Source organism: Dendropsophus ebraccatus, chromosome 15 (assembly GCF_027789765.1).
Source record: "Dendropsophus ebraccatus isolate aDenEbr1 chromosome 15, aDenEbr1.pat, whole genome shotgun sequence".
Taxonomy (NCBI): Eukaryota; Metazoa; Chordata; class Amphibia; order Anura; family Hylidae; genus Dendropsophus; species Dendropsophus ebraccatus.
Window position 1 is genome coordinate 45,873,043 of NC_091468.1, and position 15,700 is coordinate 45,888,742.

Genomic DNA, 15,700 nt, shown 5'->3' on the forward strand with positions numbered 1-15,700 from the left:
CACTCTGGTTTCAGACTGTATACAAGGCCAAAGTCATCAGTGATGGAGTCGTGTATCTGGGGACCAGGAAAGAATACTTCTCAACCTTTTTGTGTATTTCCCACTTCATAAAGCTAATAAGCATAAAGCTGAGGCACATGATCCTCTTGTTAGTTATTACTAGTCTGGTTATACTATATCTAGATCTTGGCGGCTGCCCTGCTCATAGGTCTTATGCATTCTGAACATCAGTAATGGTAAAACAGACCTTGGCGGAGAAGTTAAATGACTTTATTGCCTTTCTTGCTGGCAGCAGCTTCCTTCCTCATGTTAATGCAAGATAACCGTCAACTGCTGCTGTTTCTACCCAACCGTTACATGTCGTCGTCTTCCGTTTTCCTGCTCCTCTTTGCATGTGCATTTACATTCTTACCTCTGGGGAGATGTTATGTTCAAGAAAACAAAATCAGAATTCTGGAGAAAAAATATAAAATAAATAATAACTAATATATATATATATATATATATATATATATATATATATATATATATAATTTTTTTTTTTACATTTTTTTTTTTATTACTGAGTAAAAGTTTTAGGCAGGCTATCTTCAGTTGGTAGTACGGTAAAGTTGGGCAGCAGTCCCGATGAAACTTATAGGTACAGCCATGTTGGTGTATACCCCCCATCATTTTTCTCTGAAGAAAAAAAGATATCTGAACAAAAGTCTTGTATTGCAGTGTACTGTTATGGCGGTGTAGCCAGAAAAGGCCGTCTCCCAGCCCATAAATTAAATTGTATTGTTTTTACAGTAGAGTCGCCAGTCTCCTAGGTTTCAGTAGTCATTTTACAAAAACTAGATGCCCTGCAAGGTAGCGTGAATAGTATACTAGTGTATACCATGTACAATGTTAGTAACTGAGCAGGAATCCGAGGTTATCATTGTGTTATTTAGGGAAGAATGGGAATGTTTGACATTCTACCTTCCTCCACATCAAATACCTCACCCCTGGAAGAAGCACGTCCTTTTCCCCCTCGGAGCAAGAGCTGAGGAGGAAGTGAAGGAATTTCCTTTGCTATATACCATTTGTTTTCTTGCTCTGCAAACACAATGGAGTTACTGTGCTATAGTTCATCGGGAAGAACTCTGTTCCTTCATGTTAGCACGTTAGTTGAAGGAAGCCGAGCAGTAACTTTTCTTGATGAGCTGTAAGATCTTAGATGTCTAGTGTGTGTGTATATGTGCAGTATATGATTTATATAGTGAACAGAGAAATGGGAACACATTGGATTATATTCATATCCAGATTAACACAATGGGGAGTTCAGTGTAGAATATATAATAAAAATAACAAACACAACCCCTTTCTACAGTACATAGGTTATTATGTATAGTTTAATCTGGATATGTCAAAAAGGGGAATGTCCAGTTCTTAAGCTTGTGCTATGTGAAGTGTATATAGGGTTAATATATAGAAGAGAAGGAAAATAATAAATATATATATATATATTATTTTCCTTCTCTTCTATATATTAACCCTATATACACTTCACATAGCACAAGCTTAAGAACTGGACATTCCCCTTTTTGACATATCCAGATTAAACTATACATAATAACCTATGTACTGTAGAAAGGGGTTGTGTTCGCTTTTACTAACATTTTACACCAGTGTTCCTGGGTTTCCATGTGTTCTGATGCACATAAATATTGCTTTGCTTGTCATTTCTTTTCACTTTTGTGACAACTAACATGGCAGCCCGAATTCATAGGACTTTTCATACAGTGCTTTTATGTCCCACCTGGTCAATTCACAGGATCTGTGAACAGCAGTTTGATGTTGGTTTCCTGGAACATTAGGTTGTTCCTATAACTAGATCTGTGAACAGCAGTTTGATGATGGTTTCCTGGAACATTAGGTTGTTCCTATAACTAGATCTGTGAACAGCAGTTTCATGATGGTTTCCTGAAACATTAGGTTGTTCCTATAACTAGATCTGTGAACAGCAGTTTGATGATGGTTTCCTTGAACAGGAATTTTGGTTTTACTAATACATAAAGCTAACTAAACATATGTGTGAAAGAATACAAATGCGCCAGATCTACATTTCAGAATTTATAGCATAAGGTAGAGGTTGAACTATTATTATTTCTCTAACATACAGTATATGATAAAGTAAGCCAATGAGCGGAATATTTTCATTCTGTGTATCTGAGGCAGGTACCAGTCTGTATATAACATGTATATTAACTCAGTATATAATCTGTATATAACGTGTATATCCTCAGTAGCCATTGACCATAATTTTCCATCCTTTGTCTTCTAGATGAACGTGAGGCTGTCCAAAAGAAAACCTTCACAAAATGGGTCAATTCACACCTGGCCCGCGTTTCCTGCAGGATTACGGATCTGTACGCAGACCTTCGAGATGGGCGGATGCTTATCAAACTGCTGGAGGTTCTCTCCGGAGAAAGACTTGTAAGTAGTGGCCTCACATTACAAAATGACCAAAATGACTGGCTGTAAGTGCCAGGTTTCTGCAACTCATTTCTACACTGTATTTCTCTATTCACACGGGGTTATGAGAGGCCTCATTTCCTTCCCTTAGCACACAGGACTCAGAGGTGTGGCGCTTTCTCACTACCTATCTTACTATGGTTTTCTATGCTGTATAGATAATGCTCAATATAAGGGTGATGCTGTCTTCCCTCCATTCATGTGTGATAGGTAAGCTGTGGCTTATTTTATCAGTCATCTAGAAACATGCTATCTAAAATATACCATAAAAGTCCTCCGGGACATTCTTTAGATGTAAAGATAGTCTGGGGAACCCCTTCCGCAGCTCCCCATGGCACCCACTCCCATCACCCCCCCCCCCCCCACACACACACACACACACACACACTCTCTTACCCGATCTCTGTTGGCGCATTTAATAGCACTGACAACGAGCATGGAATGAGGAGCAAGCGAACACTGATCTGCCAGGTCGGCGCTCGCTTCCTTCTCTAGATCGGGCCGTGTAATAGGCCCTTAAGAGTCCTTTGTCGGCGGCCACCTACAGTAATGAAGAGTCACACAATTAGTCAAGTGATTATTGATATGCCAATAATTGGGTTGTGTAAGGGTCCATTTACACAGAAAGATTATCTGACAGATTATCTGCCAAAGATTTGAAGCCAAAGCCAGGAATGGGTTTGATAAGAGGTGAATTCTCAGGCTTTTCTTTATGACCTGATCTCTGTTTATAATCTGTTTCTGTCCCTACATCTTGCCGTTTAGGTAATAGTCTGTTCATATGCAGCTGGTTAAAGGGGTTTTCAAGATTTTCAGAAAACCTCTGTACAGTCATTTTAATAACTTTTTAATGTCATTCAGATATTTGATCATTCAGATTACAAATCTGCTGATTGTGGTCTTTCAACGTGCAGAAAAATCCCGATGGTCTGCTACATGTTGCTCTGTGCAACAAGAGCAGTGGGCAGACCACTACTGACTTCTACAGGAAGCCCGAACAATCTAAGGATCGTTCGGACAGCCCCTGCTCGCTGTCTGTGCAAGTAATGGCGAGTGGGGAATGAGGGGGAAGCGAGCTCTGATCTCGGCGCTTTCCTACCCTGGAAAAACGTGCTGTGAAATACTGCCTTTACTTCTCCAATCATCCATCCAGTCTGACTGTCAGGTTCCATAGACCTAGCAGGCGTCTAAATCCATTATATCGCACAGCCAGCTTTCTATATAGGGATTAGTTGGGTTTGAACACCCAGAACCCGACCAATCAAAACTTGATCTGTCTGCCTGACAAGTAAAGTGTCAGTAACGCTTTAAATATCAGATGTCTCAGACAAACTCTCAGGCTCTCCTCACTCTTGCCTTACATTGTCTATCAGAGGTTATATGTCCGGTGGATATGTCGCTCCCAGTGTAAACTGTGTTACATGCATTCTTACAATACACTCAATACACACAATACATGTGTCTGTATGAAACTGTGCCTTCTATGCTATTTCATGTAGCAGGGATTGGGAACCTGCGTCCCTCCAGCTGTTGGAAAACTGCTGATGCAGTAGCTTTGGCTGTCAAGGAATTTTATTTTATTTTTTTACTAAGTACGTTCCTATTACAAAGAACGATTATAAAGTGTAAACAAGCGCCAATCTGCTGGATTAGCGCTCGTCTACTGAGCAATTACATCGGGCGACTATTGGGCAGCTAGGGCTGCACGGACATAGTTAGTGATGTCTGTGCAGCCCTTGCCATTAGTGTAAAATAATAAAGTATTTACTTACCTTACCACGTTCCTCTGGCCTTCCCTGGAGTCTGCAGCTCTGCCTTCTGTTTCGGTCTCTGCATTGACAGGCTTCTCAGCCTGTCAATGGTCCTGACTCGGCCTGTGATTGGCTGAGCAGTCTGTAAGAACACCAGGGAACGTGGTAAGGTGAGTTAATACTCTATTATTTTATACTATAATCATCACATAGCGATGCTCGCTCGATGAGTTTGTCTGGACCTGAAGAAAAGCTTATTTGATGATCATTTCATTGGCCGATCGTTCTCTCTATTACACAGAGCAATAATCTGGACAATTATCGCTCCGTGTTATAGGCCTTCACACGTTCCACGGATGTGGAAGACCTGTAACGGACTCAAACATCAAGATTCCGTGAGCAGGGGAACTGTACAGATATGTGCCGGCTCTTGTGAATGCGGCCTTAGAGTGCCCCAGGTTCCCTATCCCTGCCATACAGCAAGTGCTTCATGCTGCAGGTAATTTCTAATACTCCGGCGCCCGCAGGATCAGCTTATTGTAAAACTTTGGGTCATAATTGAAGATAATTCTAGTGTGCAGATCTCATAAAGAAGCCTCATTCCATCATTTCTGATAGGGATGGTCATAACCAGCTCTGAATGAGAGGAGCATTGTTCATTGTATACTAACAAACATCTATTATAGCCCTGGTATTTCTAGATAATATGCAGCTCCAGAAACACATGATCGTTCATACACAGAGGACTCAGTTACTCCATTTGTACTCTGTCAGACACCACCCATTAGTTCAGCGGGGGGAAAGGTTCATGTCCTCCTACAGGAGAGGGTTACCTTCTACACCTAGTAATTTAGTGCGAGTTGTTTGCCTGAATCGCTATGCAACATGAAAGCATTGTGAAAGATAACTGTGATATCAGTGGGTGTGTAGAACGTCCACACAATGAATACATTATTCATCATCCACAGACATGACTGTAAAATACACTGGCACTTATGGAAGCCTGTGCTGCCTGAGGTTTCTGACTGACGCTAGTAAAAATGGTGGTTGGATTGTCATTTGTTACTATGGACAATACCCCTACTGTCTATTGTGCTAGTCTATAGATTATATCCACATTGTATTTACGGTATAATTTATACCCTAGGATACACATTCTTGGTATACATGTTAACCTGGCATTGAACAAGTCCAAAAGTTTTGATTGATTGTAGATTCAAAATAGATTCAAGAAGCTAAAGGAAGCGCACGGCTGTGTGCTTCTCTCCCTGACTTGTGATCTCTGCCCAGCTTCATAAACAATCGAGTGCAACTGGACAGAGATTGCACCAAGCCGGGGAGTGAAGCACACAGCCCTATGCTTCACCCAGCTGCTTATCAGGAGGCTAAGAACTCAGGTTCTTTACATGTAAAAAGGGTTACTTCAGTGAAAATCTTTTTATTTCAAAGCAACTTCTATTAAAAAATCTCAAGTCTTCCCATACTTATCAGCTGCTTTATGTCCTGCAATAAATGTTGTTTTCTTTTCAGTCTGACACAGTGCTCTCTGCTGCCACCTCTGTCTAAACAGGAACTGCCCAGAGCAAGAAAGGTTTTCTATGGGAATTTGCTACTGCTCTAGACAGTTCCTGTCTCAGACAGAGATGGCAGCAGAAAGCACAGTGTCAGTCATATACTGCAGGACATACAGCAGCTGATAAGTATGGGAAGACTAGATTTTTAAATAGAAGTAAATTACAAATCTATATAACTTTCTGAAACCAATTGATTTGAAAGAAAAATATTTTTTTGCTGGAGAACCCCCTTTAAGCATATCCATAGGGCCCGATTAATCCAGTGGAGTTTGAGTCTTCCTTTGGCCATAGTCAATTATGTTCTATGCAGAGACCTCCTGCCTAACAAAAAAGTTTACTGCGTCAGTGTGAGAATCCACTTTTTATATGGACATAGTCGACAGTAGACAGAGTCTGTCCCCTTGAGATGGATGTGAAACATTACGGAGGGCGCTCTGCAACCTTTGAAGAGCTCATTCCACAGGAAGCTGTTATTGTCTCCTCTATGTACTCACTTGTCGCTACAGTGCTGTACAGATCACTTTACAGCAGCCTCCTCTTATCACCACAGACACAACAGGAAGTCTCAGCTTAGTTTTAGCCCCAGTGGTGAGAATGAAAACTGCAAGATGTCAAGAAAATGTTGTAATATAGATAGTAAAATGGAAAATTAACCCTTTAAGGACATGGCCCATTTTCGTTTTTACGTTTTCGGTTTTTCCTCCTTGTGTTTAAAAGGTCATACCACTTGCATTTTTCCACCTAGAAACCCACATGAGCCCTTATTTTTTGCGTCACTAATTGTACTTTGCAATTACAGGCTGAATTTTTGCATAAAGTACACTGCGAAACCAGAAAAAAATTCAAAGTGTGGTGAAATTGAAAAAAAAAACGCATTTCTTTTATTTGGGGGAAATGTGTTTTTACGCCATTCACCCTGGGGTAAAACTGACTTGTTATGCATGTTCCTCAAGTCGTTACGATTAAAACGATATATAACATGTATAACTTATATTGTATCTGATGGCCTGTAAAAAATTCAAACCGTTGTTAACCAATATACGTTCCTTAAAATCGCTCCATTCCCAGGCTTATAGCGCTTTTATCCTTTGGTCTATGGGGCTGTGTCAGGTGTCATTTTTTGCGCCATGATGTGATCTTTCTATCGGTACCTTGATTGCCCATATACGTCTTTTTGATCGCTTTTTATTAAATTTTTTCTGGATTTGATGCGACCAAAAATGCGCAATTTTGCACTTTGGGATTTTTTTGCGCTGACGCCGTTTACCGTACGAGATCAGGAATGTGATTAATTAATAGTTCGGGCGATTACGCACTCGGCGATAGCAAACATGTTTATTTATTTATTTATTTGTTTACTTTTATTTAAAACCTGGGAAAAGGGGGGTGATTCAGACTTTTATTAGGGGAGGGGGCTTTTTACTATAAACAACACTTTTTTTTTTTTTTTTTACACATATACTAGAAGCCCCCCTGGGGGACTTCTAGTATATACACTGTGATCTCTCATTGAGATCTCTGCAGCATAGATATGCTGCAGAGATCCATGAGATCGGCACTCGTTTGCTTTCGGCTGCTGCAGCCGGAAACAAACGAGTGCCGAGCCGAGGACGGCGCCATCTTGGACGCGTCCCCGGCCGGCATCAGTAACGGAGATCGCTCCTCCGGGACAAGGTCCCGGAGGAGCGATCTCCCCCACTAGACACCAGGGAAACGTTGCCTCCGGTAATCGGAGGCAGCTGTCAACTTTGACAGCTGCCTCCGATTAGCTAATTAGCGGGCACGGCGATCAGACCGTGCCCGCTAATAGCGGCGGTCCCGGGCTACACGCGGCACCCGGGATCGCGGCACTTCAAAGCGGGGCCGCCGCGCGGCCCCGCTTTGAAGTGCAAGTGAGGACATAGGACGTACCGGTACGTCCTATGTCCTTAAGAGGTTAAACAAAAATTAAAAAATTTTTTTAAGATGTTTAACATTAAAACGTAATTTTATGATGACACATACCCTTTAAGCAGTGACTGCAAGCTGGGAAGATACAGCCTGGTGCCTGGTCATGTGTGCTTTTTACAATGGCATCTGCAAGATTCACTGTTTACTAGGACTGCCGGGGAACCATGCTGACACAATGATTATTGTAACAATGAGAAAATAATTTAAATCATTACAATTGATACACCGTTGTCTTGAGATTGTTGAGAGACACTAAGGTCCACCACTGTTCAGTAGATTAAAGGGGCCCTCTGCGTTCTCAGTCTTCCGTTATATGCTAATTGGCTCGTCCAGGCCCCCAGTGCGCAGATATCTCCTCCCATTGATGATGTTTTTCATTCTATTCATTGTATTCCTAATGAACGGCCCCACTGGAATCAGTGCTGTGCTACCGATTATGAAGTACGGTATGTAAAATTACAGCGGGGAAGGAAAATCCTGGAAAAATAGATATTTTTCAGTTCTGTTCAAAACCCCTTATGTGATGCAAAATGTATAAGTGAAGCACATTATTGTGCCGTGACCTGCCAAACAAGGGAAAGCCAGGTCTGTTGATCTCCTGGTATTAGTCTGGGCTTGGGGGATAATTATCGTACTCCTGAAAATCCACTCATAACTGGAAGGTTTCCAGGTTGGCTTACTGGTCTGTTTCGTAACACAACTACGCTTATCCTTTATTTGTTTTAAGGTAGCCATACGCATTCAATGAGTGTATGCTGAATCATCTAATATGTATGCGGTTGTCCTGACTCTCTCCTGATTTCAGAAGAGACGGGGAAGAGGGATTGGTCGGATGTATTAATAACAGAGTCAGTTCTTTGTCATCAAGGTAGATAGGTGTCTGCCAGTAACTTATCCCCCTTTACCTATTGAGAATACATGCATGTTCAGCAGAGCACGCATGTATTTTAAGGAGTCAGAAGGAATAGGGATTGACTTAACACTATTTTAAGGGTACAGTCGCATGCCTCAGATTTTCCATCCATATAAATTTTTTGCACATTTTTTAGAAAAAAATCTCATCCACTTTTCTGATACTGTAAATGCTGGGATTTTACACACATTGGCTATGTGTAACCTTACCGTAATGTCATCTAGAATGTCTATGTCCAACCTTAATTTTTACACTGGATTGACTTATCCATCATTGGAGCATCATTTCCATCTTCCACCACTACATGTATTATACTCTATGGTGTCTTTTCACAGCCCAAGCCCACCAAGGGAAGAATGCGCATCCATTGCCTGGAGAATGTTGATAAAGCTCTGCAATTCTTGAAGGAACAGAGAGTTCATCTGGAGAACATGGGATCCCATGATATTGTCGATGGAAACCACAGACTGACCCTTGGCCTCATATGGACCATCATCCTCAGATTCCAGGTAATTTAGACCACCATCTTGTATCATCCCTCCTTTAATTCTAATAGATTATTCTTATTTCAGTGACTCTAATGACTTTTTTATATGTCATTACATTTACAATTTACTATTTTACCTCATGGTTTCTGTCCTTATTACTTCCAAGCCAGATGTGACCATTCAGAGTAGTGAATTGTAGTCATATGTTGGTTGTAAACCTTATAAATTCTACTTAACACATGTGGTTACAAGTGAAAATAAAGCTGCATGCCACCTAACGGCCATGTGCGGGCGTCTGCTTACTCCGTGCCTTTTTGTCTGTGCTAGATTCAAGATATCAGCGTAGAAACGGAGGACAACAAGGAGAAGAAGTCTGCTAAGGATGCACTGCTTTTATGGTGCCAGATGAAGACAGCTGGGTGAGTAGAGATTAAAAGATTACCTCAAAAGATCTTCTTACAGAGTTTAGAGTTTTCACAAAAACAATTGCGCTGGCTACGAACATGTCCTCCCTAACTGGATTACTGCGCTGCACATAAATGACCGTATTCTGTGTCCAAATAACCAGGATTGTGGGGCTGTGTCAGGAAATATTCATACATTAGACCGGTTTCTTACTAATCCAGTGGGGGGGGGGGGGGATAGTTTTAGGCCTATTGCTTGCACATGGTCCTCTTATTGTGATAGATTTCCATATCCGACATGACAAGTAACACACTGCATTACCTTGATGTCAGGTTAGGTATTCCAGGAAAAATTTACTTTTCCCCTATCTAAAGGAAAGGGGAATAGTAGGAGATGGCAGGGGGTCCGACCTCTGTACCCCCCGGCGATCTCCATATCGGGCCCTGGCTTCTGTATGTATAGAGCTGCGGGTGTGGCACGTGACCCGCGACTCTATTCCTATGGAGTCGACGGAAAGAGATGAGTACGGCGTTCTTCCGGTATACTTGCCTCTTTCTGTGGCTCCATAGGAATAAATAGAGCCACAGGTCCCGTACCATACCAGTGCCTTTATTCATAATATAGAAGCTGGGGTGCCCCATAAGATGATCGGCGGGGGGGGAGATGGGGGTATTGACAGGAATAGCTGTTAGACAAGCATGCATTTGGCTGACAGCTATTGTAAATGTATGGAAGGCTAAGGAAAACACTAGTATGTTTATAGTACCTTGTGAGCACAGCAGTGTCTGTCTGTATTGTTCACATTTACTGAAATAAATTGTCATTTTATTGCAATCATAATTTTACAAATCTTTTTGTGTTTCAGATACCCGAATGTGAATATACATAACTTTACCACCAGCTGGAGAGATGGCATGGCATTCAACGCCCTCATTCATAAACACAGGTGGGTGCACCAAAAATGTATCCAAAGAGCCCCTGACCCATCTGTTTTAGTAAATGCTTTCCCCATTCAATAAAGAATCTTTTCCTTCCTAGAAAATTATGAACCAATTGACATTAGGTATTACTTTTTCCCTTTGACAATGGGATGTTTTCCCAATGAAGTCTGACACTGTCTGGTGCCAACAGAGAAGCAAACGAGCGCTGACAGCGCTCGTTTGCTCCTCCCACTCACCCCATGTAATAGTTGGTTTAGTCTTTTCAAGAAATCGTACTACGTTGTCTAGTTTATATTGGTATATGTGTTTGATACCCATTGTGAGTAGCAGAAAGGCAAGGTTGAATGGACTCTGTACTCTATAGCAGTACCCACCAACCCTTATACATCAAAGTACCCCAAGGGCTGTAACCATACACTGAACAGCAATGTGTGTACATGGTACAGACCTGGAATTGGTCCCTTTTGGATACACAAACCTCAGGTTGAAGGGAATCTGTTACTAAGTTTATTTCAGTTTAAATGAGGGCAGCATAAACTAGTGACAGAAAAGCTGAACAGATCGGAGTATTACTTACATCATTCTGTTCCGCCGTTCTCCTAATATGCAGGAGAATAGGATTCTTGCCACACCCCTTCCCCGCCCACCAGCTGCTGATCGACAGTTGACTGCCTGTACACAGCATGGATAGATAACTGCCAATCAGCAGCTGGTGGGCGGAGTGTTCTGCTTCTCATGAATATTGAGGACTACTGGGCTCATGCACATAATGGAGAGGATAACTTATTGGCCATGTTATTCAGGAGGATATCTCTAAATCAGCTGCACAGAACAATGTAAGTGATACATCATTCTGTTCCGCTTCTCTGTCACTAGTTTATCCTACCCTGAGATAGGACAGCCCAAACCTACTGACAGTCTCTTTAAGTAATTCGACTGTGAATGACCCATTAGCCATTAAAATATGACAGTTCTTATTCAGTAGTTCCCATGTTGGTAACACGAAGTATCGCCTAGATTCTTAGTAGTGAGATCTGGAAAATGGTTGTCTAAACAGGAGTTTGTTTTAGAGGGATTGTCTGACAAAATAAGTGTCTGTGCTAAAACTAAAACTTTTTTTTTTTTATTCAACTGCCCGAATCCCTGGCCTAGTCCTTCCCGCAATGCCCGATCCTAGCTGAGCAGCACTTCCTGCTTACCTGTCACATGCTCAGCCAATCACATTGGCTATGCTGTTGACCCGCTTCAGTCGGTGAACAATGGCGCTTGTCTGCATGTCGTAAGGAAAGCAAGAAGCGCTGATCAGCTGGTCAGGGTTTCAGGACAGTAAGTAAAACCTTGTTTTTTTCCATTTTCTTCCCATTCCAGACACGCTTTTTTTTTTTTTTTTTTGTCAGACACCCTCCTATTAATTCTGTCAGTCGAAGTCTTACATTAGTGTTATGTATGAAGGCAGTGTTGTAAGGCCTAGCAGTACTAAATAAGATGCAGGAATGTGCAAATCTGTGCCTCATATTTAAAAAATGTGTCTGGCTCAATTTACTAAGACAACAGATGTTTAGGGAGAAATGACTGGAATTATAGGAAAATAAATGATCCACATTTGTAGAATAGTTAGTAGTAATTGTGCGGAGTTCATAAATGTGCTAAGCCGGGAGTTCTGCTCTCCGTTCTCCGACCAAAGAGGAATTTTCCTAATGAGTTCCTCCAGTCAGTATATCTGCAGGCGCTGCACTTTTTCTTTTTTGTTAGGGTTAAATGCCTAAGAGACAGACGTTCATTATGTGCCAGGAAATATCTGTTATCCCGCCATTCATTCTTGTTATTTATCTCCAGTTGGACGTCACTTTGCCACCATGGTCTTTATAATTTAAACCACTTGTTGGGGGTCCAAGAAAAACAGTCTAGATTAGAAGCTGATTCTCAGGAAGTCGGGTTGTAATGAAATTTATAGTCTGTATTTGTATAGTGCATACACATATTGTGTGACATAGTACTTATCCGTAGCCCTGAGATTTTATTCCAGTGTAACTTGTTGTAGTAAGATAGTATACAAAAAAATAGGGACCTTATTATGCTCAAAATGCAGTCCACCCTCTGCAAGCAGCAAGTTATAGAGCCGATTGATATTTAGTTTTTGAGGAAAAGTTCCATGATAACGTGTTTATTTATGTAAATTGCTGCTCATTCTGGGCTAAGTGGTTATGTAGGTGGACCAACTTACAGACCAAGACCTATCTTCACATGAGAGCTGTCAATCATAGTTATATCACCCACTTGACTACTTTGCTTATTCTGGTCAAGTGGGCGGTCCTACTCAGGGATTGACAACTTTCTGTATGTGCACACTTATACCCAGATGTGAGCCATAGAGTAGGACCACCCACTTGACTACTTGGCTCAGAATTAGCAGAAATGACAAGTTATCCACAATGAGTGTGGTCAGCTCCTTCTGCTCTATAGCAATGCTGCCTGCAGATTGGACTGTATTGTGACTGATCACTATGGACAACATGGCTGGAGACTGTGAAATGGTCTTGGGGTGCATTTTATTTTCTTGCAGTACATATTGTAGGGACTTATGTGATGATCTGTTTACCATACAGGCCGGATCTTATCGATTTTGATAAGTTGAAGAAGTCAAATGCACACTACAATCTTCAGAATGCATTCAACCTTGCAGAGCAGCACCTCGGCCTCACAAAGCTTCTGGACCCCGAAGGTGAGTACATCAATATATAAGGAGGTTTAAAGGGATTCTCCCAGGATAGGGGATGCGTGTATGATGAGCAGATAATGTCATCATCAGGACACCTCAGTGATCATACATTGATCTTCATCCTGTAGCTAGTTGGTAAATCTTAAGATGAGTTCTTACTTTGGTATCTTATCAAAATGGAACGCCATTCTATATAGGCATGGAAAGGCACAGGCTCCATTAAATTTAGTGGCCATAAAGTACAGTGGTCAGGCAGTGGCATTCAAAAAATTTCCAGTTTTTAAAATTTTGACCATTGAAGTTAATGTGGCCTGCGACTCTCGGTGCACATATATGTCAACATCTCATTTGACAGGTTAGGCAATGTATGTTCCACAAATTCCATGTAATGTAGAGCCCCTTGTGACACTCAGAATAAAATAATTCGTCCCTTTTCAATGGTTTAATTTATTGTTCCAGATATCAGTGTGGATCATCCGGATGAAAAGTCAATCATCACCTATGTCGTCACATACTATCATTACTTCTCTAAAATGAAGGCCCTAGCCGTAGAAGGAAAGCGTATCGGAAAAGTAAGTTGAACATTTTTGATAGATAATAGTTTTTATATTTTCTGCTGTCACAAATGTCTGTAGCTCTATACAGGCATTTCTATAGGTAGAAACTTATAGAATAAGCGCGTTCTCTGCCTTATATTTCTGATGGAAACCACTGTGTAGGGATATAGTGACATACAGTACACCAAAACACCATATCTCGTGCAGTATGTTTAAGGAAAAATAAATGTGTGCCATGGGAATAGGGACTTATAGCTATGTTCGGATATGTGGCAGATGCTTTCCCAAAGTCTATATGCCAAACGCATTCATCTAACGTCTTGCGAACATAACCTTATTGTCTTTATATCTTGTGTTGCATTTGCTGCCAACTTCTAGAACACCCATGCTGTTTCTGTTGATTTTATGCCCTATATGCCAAACTGGTAATACCAGTTTAAGTTTTCTGTCTAACGTTTTGTTAAATGAAAATTTCATACAGTGACACAGATTTACTATTACAAACCGAATTTTTACTGTCATTTTGCTCATCTCTAGTTTTGCCCTTAAAAAGAGAAGTCTGGGGAAAAAGAAAATTTTCCTGCAGGCAGGGAGGAACTTAAAGGAAACCTGTCACCCCCCCTTGCCGGGGTGACAGGCTCCCGACCCCCTGTTAGATCCCCCTATACTTACCTCATCGCGCCGGGTCCTGCTTCCTGAGCCGGTCGGGTGACTGAGATTTCAGCGCCCGGCGCACGCCCTCACAGAGGAGTCCGATGCCCATAGAGAATGACGGAGCATCGGACTCCCGATTCATTCTCTGAGCATCTGACTCTCCTGTGAGCGCGCGCGCCGGGCTTTGGGCGCTGGAATCTCATTCACCCGACCGGCTCATGAAGCGGGACCCGGCGCGATGAGGTATGTATAGGGGGATCTAACGAGGGGTCGGGAGCCTGTGGGGGTGACAGGTCCTCTTTAATATACAAGTGCTATTTACCTCTCCCCATGCCCACAAAGCACTGCTTCACCGGCTCGCAGACTCAGCCAATCAGTGACTGCAGCCGTGTCCCGCCCCAGTCACTAAATGGCTGAGCTGACAATCCATCAGCTGAGTCCTAGCATTGCTGGAGAGGGAGATCCAGGAGTCCTGGACTGGTAAGGCAGAGCTGTGGAGGAAAGGGGGCAGTAGGTAGCGCTTGTTTATTGTGTGTGTCCCGCCACCACCACCACTGCCTGCTGGAAAATTTTTATTTTTTGCTTCTCTTTTGAGTTAGTTGTCCCTATAGTAATTTTTATACATGCCCTCAACCAGATGATGGCCCTAGCTTGATTTTGCTGGGTTTTTGGAGTAGGCTTAAAATATAGGCCTTACTCCATAATATAACCCTAGTCACTGTCAGCACCTCCAGCACTAGTTTGTCACATGACGTCATGGATAATAGGCATACTGTAGCCCCCAACCATCCTGGATATGTGCCCCTTTATCCCCTACCATGGAAGGGCAAAATCCACTTGCTTCAGAATCCACCTCCTGCCGTCCGAAGATTTGGGCTGAATTTACGAGTCTACGATTTGCTCATCTCTAACTGGTGTACTGTATACAGAGAGGTGGTCCACAAGGGATCACTAGATGGATCAGCGCAGGTGTGTGTAGTTGGGATTCAGGTCGCGGGCTCAACCAAGTGAAGAGAGACCCAGGGACAGCATAATCAAACAGTATTTTGTACTGTATAGGTAACAATACATTTGTACACCTAGGCAACATGAGTTCAAAGCTACTCCGTGGAGGGGATTGTTCATGGGAAAAAAAATTTAACCTACCCCGGAAAATAAGCCATGGCCCTTTTTTGGATAAAAAAGACCCTGTAGAAACAGAGTAGTATATTATATGGGGGCAGAAATTTATGAAAGAATTCTTGTGTCC

At 42.0% G+C, this 15,700-nt stretch overlaps 1 protein-coding gene across 2 annotated transcripts in view; it reads left to right on the forward strand.

Annotated features, from left to right (window-relative positions):
• Positions 1-15,700, forward strand: part of SPTBN1 (spectrin beta, non-erythrocytic 1) — a 124,739-nt gene that overhangs the window by 73,902 nt on the left and 35,137 nt on the right. For both annotated transcript variants that reach the window (XM_069954333.1, XM_069954334.1), the window contains 6 exons: positions 2,309-2,460; positions 9,023-9,196; positions 9,503-9,594; positions 10,446-10,526; positions 13,128-13,243; positions 13,700-13,812. In XM_069954333.1, the coding sequence (XP_069810434.1) occupies positions 2,309-2,460; positions 9,023-9,196; positions 9,503-9,594; positions 10,446-10,526; positions 13,128-13,243; positions 13,700-13,812 (728 nt within the window). The remainder of the gene's footprint in view (positions 1-2,308; positions 2,461-9,022; positions 9,197-9,502; positions 9,595-10,445; positions 10,527-13,127; positions 13,244-13,699; positions 13,813-15,700) is intronic.